This window comes from Musa acuminata, chromosome BXJ3-11 (assembly GCF_036884655.1).
Source record: "Musa acuminata AAA Group cultivar baxijiao chromosome BXJ3-11, Cavendish_Baxijiao_AAA, whole genome shotgun sequence".
In the NCBI taxonomy this organism is placed as follows: domain Eukaryota; kingdom Viridiplantae; phylum Streptophyta; class Magnoliopsida; order Zingiberales; family Musaceae; genus Musa; species Musa acuminata.
Genome location: NC_088359.1, coordinates 26859800 through 26871903, shown reverse-complemented (window position 1 = coordinate 26871903; position 12104 = coordinate 26859800). Strand labels below are relative to the sequence as shown.

General features: G+C 35.2%; 1 protein-coding gene across 1 annotated transcript; it reads left to right on the top strand.

Moving 5' to 3' along the window:
- The first annotated feature begins 1133 nt into the window (after positions 1-1133).
- On the top strand, positions 1134-11512 carry LOC135583810 (protein ENHANCED DISEASE RESISTANCE 2-like). The gene is made up of 21 exons (XM_065174364.1): positions 1134-1721; positions 3409-3474; positions 3540-3601; positions 5604-5644; positions 5801-5890; positions 5956-6002; positions 6079-6179; positions 6527-6622; positions 6698-6762; positions 6843-6914; positions 7005-7151; positions 7261-7568; positions 8052-8124; positions 8219-8394; positions 9633-9734; positions 9811-9861; positions 9969-10112; positions 10225-10320; positions 10653-10754; positions 11137-11239; positions 11341-11512. Exons 2-20 carry the CDS (start codon positions 3457-3459, stop codon positions 11230-11232), a joined length of 1887 nt encoding a protein of 628 aa, XP_065030436.1. The 5' UTR covers positions 1134-1721; positions 3409-3456; the 3' UTR covers positions 11233-11239; positions 11341-11512.
- The last annotated feature ends 592 nt before the right edge of the window (positions 11513-12104 follow it).

The following is a 12104-nucleotide window of genomic DNA, read 5'->3' as shown; positions in this document are numbered from 1 at the left end:
ATAAAATCCATCTATTACATTTATGGCAATTACTAGTAATTATAGTTGTCATTAAATCAAAATTTAAACACTAAAAATATAATTTATTACATTTATCAAGATTTTAAGATAGTATAAATATCAATTTGTGTTTCAATATAATTATATTAATAATCAACTAGTGGAGATAAATACCTATGATAAATCTGTAAGCTTTTGAGTTTTGCAGGGATAATAATGCCAAACTTGAATTTAAAGAATTAGATATGAAAATTAGTAACTTTAGAGGAATCTAAATTGTGTATATATATATCCATATGTATATGTATATATATACATATACATATACATATATATATTTATATATGTATGTATATATATACCTTACAGATAAGACAACTCGTTTCATACAGCAAAACAAGTTTGGGAACGCATGCCTTTCTTATTGTAAGAGAAACAAGCAAGAAGAGACTCGTGCCTTTCAACTCTTCAACTGAATGAATGGTTTGATGCTGTACAGAAAAGTATCATGCAAGCAAACAGACCATTCCGCATCCAAATGAAAAGATGTTCTTTGATTTCTTGGTGTTGGTGAGTTTGACTTGTTGGAAGAGTTCAAGGAAGGGGGATTGAGGTCTGCTAAAAATTATATGATTGATAGGATTTATGGAAATATGTCGCTAAGATTTCTTAAAATAAATGCAGTTCACTTTTAAAACATTGTTGATCTATATAATATTGAGAATATGATAGTGCATGTCAACATTCCATGAAAGGAGAAACAAAAAGATGGCGAGATTCTCTTCCGACAAATGCTTCTCTGTTTTCTAAATTGAGGTTGGATAGTGCTTCCTTGAGACTTTTATCTTATTTTATTCAAATCATTTTGATTATGATCAAACTGGCTTCAGGTAGGCGAGAGAGCCAACAATGCCAAAATTTAAGCTATCAAGACAAGGGTTGATTGATTCGAGTGTCATTTCAAGAACATAAAAGAAGAGCATTTACAGAAAAGAACATCGAACTCTGTTCTTCGAATTAAGAGGAAATTTCGGGCTTTGGTTTGATGTTCCCATTATTAATATGCCAAACAAAAACTCAACTCGTTCGAGGAGGAGACTACGGCCAACTCATTGCATCCGAGATTTCGCTCCCCGCCTCGTGGGTGGTTGCCTTGTGTGCTCCTAAATTTGTGGTCTTTTCTTGAACTGACAAAGGGGAATACCAATTTTAGAGAGAGAGAGAGAGAGAGAGAGAGAGAGAGAGACTATTTGGTGTGTTGCTATCCAAATTTCAAGGAGTGCAGGAAAGGTTGAGAAGAGATGGTGGAGATGGTGGGAGTCTGTTAATTGATCCCTCCTCTGACTCCCGTCCCCTGTTCTCTGAGAGGTGGGATGGTGTGGTATCAGAGAACAACATCAAAAACATTACTTTTACGACGCCTCCCTGCCTCGTCCCTCTGCTCCACTCATAAAGTTTCCCTCTTTATCACAACGACGACGATATAGCCACTGCTGAATCGTTGATTCGCTTCCATCAGCTGCGGAAAGACTCCTTCCCTCCTATCTTTTCCCTCAGCAGTTGGAGCGCACCAAAAATGTCGCACCTTTTCGATGCATTCCGGGCGCTGGAGTAGAGAGAGCCGGAGGGATCTTTAAGCAAGACGGAGGAGATCGAAACATCAAGGGTTGGCTGCACGTCCTCCGGTCCAATCACCTGGGCCTGCAGAACTACCGGAAACGGTACGTCGTCCTCTAAAGTAACGCCCCTAATTGCTACAAGAACGCGCCAGCGTCCACCAGAGAGGTAGTCGGGAACTGTTCTTTCTTGGTTTGTCTTCTCGCATTCGCTCGCTATACTTGTTAGCTCGACAGAGATGGATATTTTTGGATTGTTTTGTTTGAATAAAGATAAGTTCTTGAGCTGTTGGTTTTGTTTCTTAGGGGAAAAAGATTGGTTGAATGATGCAATATTTGGTTTGATGGAAAGAAAGGGTGAGAGATGTTTGGGGAGTCAGTCTTCTTTCTAAAGGCTCCATTAGTTCTTCTTCTTATCCGCCGGAGTTTGGGTTGATCTTTTATTGTTTTGAATATGATATGATCAGATACAGATCAGCATTTGTTGGCTTTTAACGGGCAAAGGAGATTGGACATTTGACAGTGTCGATAGAAGGTAAGTTAAATTTTGAGACCACTTGTTTGAGTTCAAGTTTGATCATTATTGGGATTGGGAGTGGAAGTAGAACAATGTGGTGCGTAGGAGAACATATCAGTTTCAGAATTTGAGTGAGAAGTTTCAAGTAGTAGTAGTTCTCTTCCAAGCCAACAATATGATCCTATATTGCACAGCTCGGAGAATTCAATGAATTATTTTCCTTTTAATTTAAATATTTTAGCAATTTATGGTGTTTAGATTGATTTTGTTTGATAAATGGTGTTGAATTATTTAAGATGATGCCATGTTTTGTCAAACAATTTTTATTTGAAGTTATCTTTCTTGGTAGCTGCTGTTGATTTTCTACTCCATTCAATTTTATCCCTTTTACTCTGTTTTACATTTCTGATTGTCTTCTTGTCGCTTCCTTCCATTGCATCAAGCAATGCTTTGGTCAAACAATTTTTATTTGAAGTTATCTTTCTTGTTGGCTGCTATTGATCTTGTATTCCATTCAATTTTATTCCTTTTGCTTTGTTATACAATTCTGATCGTCTTCTAGTCCCTTCCTTCCATTGCATCGAGCACACTCATAAAAATTGGAATGGGTCATATTAGTGCTGCTTCTTGGGTGAGAATTGAGATGCTACTGATCCTAGGTCAAGTTCCTGTGCACAAATAAAAGTTAAAAGTTAACAGCAGAAATGATTAATTAACTACCTATTAAATTCAACTCAAGATCGATAAATGGACTCTCTTCGGGTAAGGCTGCCCTTCATATTGTGAAAAGTTGATACTGGAGAAGCCAATGCAACGATGTCTTTTCCAAATTTGGATATCTGCGGAGCCTCACAATTGTTTGACCATCAAGCTTTATCCTCATGTGATGGCATACTGATGATGCTAAAATTTATGTGCCTCCTCAGATTCCTATAAAAAGTGCACTGATTGGTTCCTGAATGTACGTGACGGACAACAGTAGACAGATAATAATACACAGAAATATAACAGTGAACCTGGATTATCTTTATCTCAGAACATATTTTCATCTTTTCCATTTTACTTCACATAATTAAAATTTTGCCAAGCTTCGTTGTAAATGTTAAGGCCTGTTGGCACGTCTATATATTTATTCTTTATAGCGCTTCCAGTCCCAACAATCATCTAAGCGTACACTAGTTTGTGCTTTAGAGTGGCAGCCACCAGCAGTTTGGTTTTGATTGCTGTTTCCGACATATCATTTGGCAATGGTCTGAGATTCATTTAACTCTGCAGTTGGGTGCAAGGAGCTCTGAGGAGGCAGCTACTTGAATCAAATCCCCAATGGAAGCTGCATTTATGGTTGGTGCCTTCTCTAGTCTCATTGATTTTTATTGACAAATATGTCATAACATCTGCATTTGCAGGAGGACACAAACAAAGAAGAGAATGCTGTGGCTTGTTCGAAGAGAAGACGGCAATCTTTTAGGTCACACATTACTATTTTTTTATTAGCTAGTTCCACATCCACCAATTACTAACTGACATACTTTTTATTTGTTTCTGACAAGAATAGATCAATTTCAAGAAAGCATGCTAGTCCTATTGCTTCACTATGGTCGTGTAAACATTGGTTCTTTTGTCAAATGATTGAAGCTACAGTTGTTTTAGCTTTACATGCCCAGTCTTTTAGCATTTACCTCTGCTCATGTTGCTATACATGGTACAAGCGGCTATTAGATCAGAGTCATCAGCATATTTATAAGATTATAATTTACGAGAAGAAGAGCAAGGGGAAGAGATGACGATGTTAGGGTGTCAAGACAACCCATAAGCAGCAAAAGCCTCTTACCAGCTAAGTAGCGACTAGGCCTTTATGTGGCCCATTAGTGGCCTTCAGGTGTTCCATCTATAAACGGAAGAAAAAACTGTTCCATAGAAATTTATATGATAAAAAATAACCATATATTTTTAGAACCAAAGGAAAGAAAAAAGTGCAGAAGTGATGCAAAATTGTTATGACCTGTGTCAATCAATGTTACTCAGTTTAGCAAAAATATGCAATTTCTTGAACATCTAGGGATAAAGTAATAAACTAATAATTGGGAGGAAGCAAGAATTCACAAGTTTTAATCAACTTGATAGTAGTACTGATAGAAATACATGGTGATACAAAGATAGCAGTGGCAGACATAACATAAAAAAGATGCATTTAAGCACCAGGAGCAGAATATAGTAGCAAAATATGATAAAAGTACAGAAAAAAGGGTAGTAGTCATGTCATCGGTAGTAGCAAAGGAAAAAAGAAAGAAAGAAAATATTATAACTGAAACAAAGAAAATATACAAATAAATTATAAAGTTGCTATGTGAAGAAAAAGAGATCAAAAGTAAAGAAACAGAAATATAAATGGTAGGTAGCAACAAAATTTGGTCAGCCATGGTATAGGCAATGGATGAAGAGATAACTGAAAGGAAAAGAGACAAGAAATGAAGAAAAATGAGAACACTATATAGAGAGAGATCAAAACAATTGTTGTGTTTTAACAAACATAAACGGAAGGTAAACAATGTATGTGCATCATGCTTTCAAAGATATATGTTCTCATAAATTATACAGGCTCATGATCCACTCAATTGATTTTCTTGATTTACCTTCAGTTTAATATTGACAGCTATATGCCTCTAAAATATCGAAGTGTGCTTATATATGAAGAAAAAGGATTTTTTGCATGATTTAATTAAATTTGTTAGGCCTAGACATCAAAGTCCGGTAGAGCATGTAGACAAACTTTTTCACAAGACTTGGATGACGGAGTAATTTTCTCTTTTTCCATGTGTTTGTGTTGTGTGTGGGGTGATTGACTAATTTTTGGGTTCCCAAATCTCTATCTGGTAGTTTCCATTGGCCATAATTTGCATTGAATATGGGGTCGAAAATTCTGCTGCTTTTGCTTTATGGTATAGAAAATAAGTTTAGGATTGGTAAATTTAAATTTCTTTAATGTTCACTGGTCATGTCAAAATGATGGGAAAGGCCAAGACATATTGAGTTTTTCACAGAATCAAGAATATAGATACAGAGTCACCATGGGCTTGCTTGTTTAGTACCATATTATCAAAGCCTCTTTTTGGATTATAAACAGTGTGGCCTTTGTTTTCCATTAGTCATTTGGAATTAGATTCTAGTTGCTATGTCAAAGAAATGTTCTATACAGAAAAGGTTCATGGCAGTAGTAGTAATCTTACACTAGGATATCTACCAGCATTAGAGTGTCTGCTAAGTTTCAACTTTCAACTTTCTTGTGGTGCCAATAGTTATGTAGGCTAGAGATGTACATTCAATGGCGTGTGTGCTTGGTTTTTTTTTGTTTCATCTGACTTTTACCTTTTCTTCCTAATAGTATAAACCAGTGTTTCTTTTGTGAATAAAGGTTCACCAAAATAATTTTGTTTGACACTGTTCTCATTGACTAGTATCATGATATCCAGGTCAAGCCGTAGAAATGAGAAAAGTCGCATGCATTCTATAGGTAAGCAATGTTTGTTGTTTGTTTCTCAAGTAAATAGTCCATATTACTTATTCTATCACCTTTCAGGATGATTTTTCTTGGAGATCTATTGACTAAATTATTCTGATTTTGATGAATTTTTCTGGCACTTTCTTACCTTATTCAAACTCTCTATAGACTGGACAGTTTTCTCATCTATGCACACTGATCTAATGACATTCGATGTTATAGCACCTTCCATGTGGACGATAATTGGCTGTAAAAATGGTAATAACTTGCATTTTTTTATTTTTTAAGAAGTTCCAAAGAAACTTAAAGTTTTTTTCACATAGGCTTACGGCTGTTCAAAGAAGCAAAAGATGTTGATTTCCCCAACAAGGTATATCTATAATCTCAACATGAAAGATGCATGATAATGAGTTTCTTAGTGAAATCAACCATTCTATTTTCCTCAGAATTGGGAAGATCATCCGGCTATAATGACGGTTGGTGTTGTCGATGCAGCATCTGAGTCCATTTTCCACACAGTAATGTCTCTCGGACAGTCAAGATCAGAGTAAGATTGTGACTTTCTTATTATCTAGGGCTTTGTATTATCTTGATTCAAAGAATAAGAAACTGGAAAGCAAGCTGTGAGACTTGACAAAGTCAGTGGCCTATTTTATTATATGATCAAATGATTCTTTATTACAGGAGATGAACAATGCAAAAAGCATTGTTATGTATAACAGATAGATTCAATACAATCTGGTACCAGGTTTTCAATATGTAGGGATGCTTCATAACATTTAGACACAAAGTGATGGATAAAGGAAATCAAATGCATATTTCAGTAATGCAATTCATATGAGATTGGTTTTACTGTCCTCGTTCTGGAAAATGAAGTACTGAAATCTCTTGCAGATGGGATTTTTGCCTGTTAGAGGGAAATGTCATTGAGAACTTGGATGATTACACTGATATTATCCACAAGAAGTTGCGTGGTGATTGGCTACCATGGTTAGATATGGTTTCAACTTTCAAGTATCTTTAAAGTTGACTTCCTACTTGATGCTGTTGGATCAATCTTTTCAGGGGAATGAAAAGAAGGGACTTATTGTTACGGCGTTACTGGAGGAAGGAAGATAACGGAACATACAGTAAGGCAATTTATGTAATCTAGGATAATGCCATGGCTGGAGTTTTACCATGAACTAACTAAATTGTTAAATTTGGACAGTTATCCTATACCACTCAGTCGTCCACCATAAATGCCAACCTGAAAAAGGATATGTTCGTGCCTGGCTTAAAAGTAATGTATGCTTGATATTGAGCAATAGATCTTTTATCGCATCAGTATGTTAGCTTAATTATGATGAATAGTTGAGTTGGTCTTCTGCAGGTGGAGGCTATGAAATATCTCCCGTGAACCAAGGAAAACAATCAATTGTAAAGCATATGTTGGCAATAGATTGGAAGTTTTGGAAATTGTATATTTTTACCTCATCTTCAATGGGCATTACAACAAAGATGCTAGAGAGGGTTGCAGGTATTGTTTCTTTACCATGATAATCTATTTTCGGATTTTCCAACAACATATTCCTATGTTAAGATATATCAATTGCATGTTGAAGATATTTCAATTATGTACTAAGCAGCTCTCCGAGAATTCTTCCGAGCAAAACTTGGTCACTCTGCATTCTCAGATTTCTCATCAGATGGTTTGACAAGAGAGATAGTTTTGCCACAGACCGAGGAGCAAATTAAACTGGATATGCAGTCAGTGGATGAAAACAATAAGATTGAAAGCTTTGCCAAAGAGATACAAATGTCTTCTCCCAAACATGCTGGTAATGGGTCATTACGTCAACTTAATGATGCAGCTGATGAATTCTTTGATGTTCTCACTGAAGCAGAGTATGATCAAACAGAATTCTGGCCTGCTGATGAAAACATGCAAACCCAGGTCAGTAATTTTAGTGACATGATGATTTATTTCTGGAAAGTCGATGTTATTTTGTGCAACAACGGCCATAATGTTGTAACTATATGTGGTAGCTACATGAATCTATTTCCACAATTGAGCTTTGCACACAAAATTATTCTTAGTTAAATCAAGAGCATTTAAATCTTACTTTATAGTTTCTACTTTCTGGTAAAGTCTTTTTACGCCTCCCTTTATATTCTCTCCTCACATTAATAATACTAATTGTATTACATCTTCTAGCTACAACATCTATAAGTCTCCTTTAAATATGTTCATATCATCTAGACGGTTCATTATCATTTTGTCGTCTATTAAAGATTTAATGTTATGTTTAAATTTTTATGATAGAAAACATTTATCTATACTGAACCTATATATGTTTCACATTGCTTTTCAAAATGATTTGAAAATTTTGCTACTTCAAGAGGTAACTTCTAATTTGGTTGGAATTTTATTTATCAGTTAGTGCAAGACCAGTGCCAAGGTGAGCTATCTACAACTGCAGTTTTCATAGAGAAGCTGCATGATGTTTCAGGTTAATCCAATATCTATGTCACTGATATCTTTGTTTTATCTTTATTGTTGCTGTTGCATGTTATGTAATTTGCTTGTTTCTTCTATCAATGCAGTTCAAAAGAGTGGTTCTGCTGACTTCGAAGAGTCACATACCGGAGATAGCATGTCATGTAACTATGGAACCACTCTTCCAAAAGATCCAAATTGCAGTGTGGTTTGCAGTTGGGCAACAGCAGATCCTTCTACATTCTTGATTCGTGGTGAATCATACTTACATGACCATCAAAAGGTATCTGTTAGGTTCTACATGATTATTTATATAAGCTAAAAAGATCTGTTTTTTCATAACTTCGAACTGATGGAACTTGAGTGCATGATGGATACATTATTATACAGCAGGTATGTGATAATTACTAAAAATGATTCGGAGAGTTCAAAATTGTTGGACGGTTTTTAGAATGAGGTTTCTGGTTATTCTAACCAGGACAGGGCTTTCATATAATTTAAGCCACACCTCTTATTTAGCATTGAAAGGTCATCTTTGTTTGTGTTCTGTATGTCTGCCAATCAAATAAGTCCAGCCAAATCTAAACGCGCCTACTCTTGTCATTGTTATATTAGGTTATATTTACTTGCTAAAGCAGAAAAGACCAAGTAACCTACTGAAAATGAGTTCCTTGAAAATATATAGACAAGATGAGGAGACACTTTAAACTCTTGGCTCAAGATATCAAAACTATAGCCCAATGCTTAGGTTTACAACATTGACCACCCAAATTTACCTGATCATATAATGCATCTGCCTCATTTTTATATGTGCTTTGACTCAGTGTTAATCCTTTCTTTTTAAAGAATGCTCTAAAACTCAGTACTGCCAGTAGCTGCCGCCTGTGTTTGCTCAACGACGTCTGAGACCGAAATGACTATTGGCTAGGCAGCTGGAGCCTATGGTGATGAACTAGACTAATTCACAGGACTTGCTCAAAGCATAGGCAGTCATTTAATTCATATTTTCTATGCACATGAATGTTACGTAAAAGCATGAATAAGAGAATAAATCCATTGCCTACCAGTGTAAGATCTGGGGAAGTTTAATATATGTAGCCTTACCCCTTAAAGTAGAGAGAGACTATTTCGTGATTGAGGTCTTGAATACCCAAGTTATAAATGAGCAACTTTACCATTACACAAAGCTCTCTTTGTGCAAAAGACATAAATACATACTAAGTTTTTGTATACTAAATTACCGAGACTAAAGCCTGAGATTTAACCTGATAACAGAGCTACCAGCTAACAAAAATGACTTTTCTTATCCTACTAATTTAATACCACTTAAAGTCTTACCTGTCTGTGATCAACAATCCAAGCACATGCTACCAAAAGCACCACTAGTGAACTATCATCATTAAAATGTAATAAGTTGTTCATTTAGCTTCTTTGAACTTTAACATACTGAAGTTGCTATTATGTATTTCTTATTATTTTAATGTATTGCAGCAGTATTTATCAAATTTGCTCTTCCCACAGGTAAAAGCAAGCGAAACCCTGATGCAAATGGTAGCTGCAGATTGGTTGAAATCGGACAAGCGTGAAGATGATCTCGGTGGTCGGCCTGATGGAATTGTTCAGGTTTCTATAGACGTCCCTTACAGTTGTAACATTCTTTGAATTTCTGTAACATAAAATCTACATCTGAAACTTGCAGAAATATGCAGCACAGGGTGGCAGCAAGTTTTTCTTTATTGTGAACATGCAGGTAAGTATAATAATTTACTTTCTCAAGTTCAGGGTGGTGATAATAATCTCCTATACTGAAAATAAATCTTTAATTGCCAAGTGTCTTATCATGGTGTAATGTAATAGGTTCCAGGTTCAACCACATACAGTCTAGCTTTATATTATATGATGGATATGCCATTGGAAGATGTCCCTCTTCTAGAAAGTTTTGTCAAAGGAAATGATGCATATAGGAATTCAAGGTTTAAGCTCATCCCATATATATCAAAGGTTGGTGGATACGAAACCTAATAGGTTCTAAACTATCATCTGTTAGGTTATCATAAATATACAAAGAATATTTTTTTAATATTAATCTGAGTTCTTTTTTGTCGTGCTGCAGGGTTCTTGGTTAGTGAAGCAAAGTGTTGGTCAAAAAGCATGTCTTGTGGGTCAAGCACTTGATATCAATTATTTTCGTGGGAGCAACTATCTTGAGGTAAACTTACATATTATGCTGCTGACTATAATAAAGAATTGAGTAGAAAGCCAAATATAGGGTGATACCCTTGAGGGCATCAGGGGTAAAGGAACATCAAGATGTTCTTAGATGCCACCACTAAGATATAGCCGATGACATGATTTTGTCAAGACTTAAATAGAATGTGAGCCTGTTTATGCTTAAATTCGAAGAGAATGTGAGCCTACTTAAATGTGAACATATCTCAATACTTTGTAGATGGTATAACATGATGCACGATACATAAATTACTCCTTTTGTGATTACTATCGCCATGTCCTTGTATGTTTTTTGCGGACGTAAATCTCCAGGTTGCGATCGATGTTGGTTCATCCACTGTCGCTAGGAGTGTTGTCAGTCTCGTCATTGGTTACTTGAACAGCTTGGTGATAGAAATGGCATTCCTGATGCAGGTACTAACTGGAGTTTTTTCTATTTCTGTTAGATTGACTGCCTGGATTAGATTTTAAACATTCATTTTGCACCAATGTGAAACCACATCTATAATCCAAGAAGCAACAAAAAATTTGTCAACAAATCTGGAAGTTTGCAAAAATCAAATGTTTAATTCGAGCATGATGATGAGATATGTTCATAAGAATGACCATATTCTTTGTTTATCTTTGATGATGAGATATGTTTAATTCGATAATCAAATGTCTAATTCAAATGTTTAAATCTACGAGCAATGATTTTCTTTGTTTATCTTTCTTCAACACATCTCAGGAGAGAAATAACTTTGTGGTTCCACATCATCACACACAAAAAAAGAAAATTTATGTTATCATCATGCAGGGTGATAAGCAAGAAGAGCTTCCAGAGTTCCTGCTGGGAACTTGCCGGTTGAACCAACTTGATATAGCCAAGGCTGTCCCTATTAATCCATCGTGATACTGAGGTGAGCCTGTTTCCTAGATTAATTGCTACAAGATTTTTTTTTTTAGTTTCATCAATATATTGATTGATATGTTAATCATCTTCTTTGTTCATGATTTGCAGATTGAATTTGTCGGATGATTCTTTAATGTGATTGAAGTTCCAAATGGTGCCAAACCATTGTATATTTTTCTTCAGATTTGTAAAAAAAAAACAATTTTTTAAATGTATTTTGTCATTCTTTGATATAGGAACTCAAAAGAACCGGTGATAATGTTTTGAGAAGTACTAACCGGTGATGAGGTTTGAGTTTTATGAAGTTATAAAAAAAGGGCAACCATTAAATTTGAGGATTTTGATTTTCTGAATTCATCAGAGGCAAACATGAAAAGTTAAAAATGTTCACAAGAATGAAGGAAGAAGGCACAATTAGCCATAGCATAGTTTTCTTGGTTACATCATTGATATGTTTATGATGAAATATGATGTTACTTTAGCTTCTGGTCAACTTCTATCCTCAAATGATCCATTTCATGTTCATAAGTGTTATGTGTTCTCCCCCAATGCACAGCTACCAAAATTACCAAATATGTGGATGCTAACATAGAAACATTTAACCATAAGAGTGAATAAAATTATCGTCAGTGTTCATAATGTATAGATCAACATAAAAAATCAATAATTCGATAAATTGATGGGAAAACAAAGAACAAAATATTAAGAAGAGCTGTATAAAGCTACAATTATCTTTATAATCAAAGTAAATATATATTACAGAGTTAGAATATAACCTGATGCTCTTTCAAAGTAATCTACACATTTAAACCAAGTAAACTGGCTTTCTAAACTCATCATAACGAAAGAAGCTGATTGTTCTATGGCAATGT

Excerpts from the sequence above, each read along its gene's own strand:
- LOC135583810 (XM_065174364.1), top strand. Across the intron at positions 5,891-5,955 it reads GATAATTGGCTGTAAAAATG|GCTTACGGCTGTTCAAAGAA; the intron begins GTAATAACTTGC and ends TTTTTCACATAG. Across the intron at positions 10,755-11,136 it reads AAATGGCATTCCTGATGCAG|GGTGATAAGCAAGAAGAGCT; the intron begins GTACTAACTGGA and ends ATCATCATGCAG.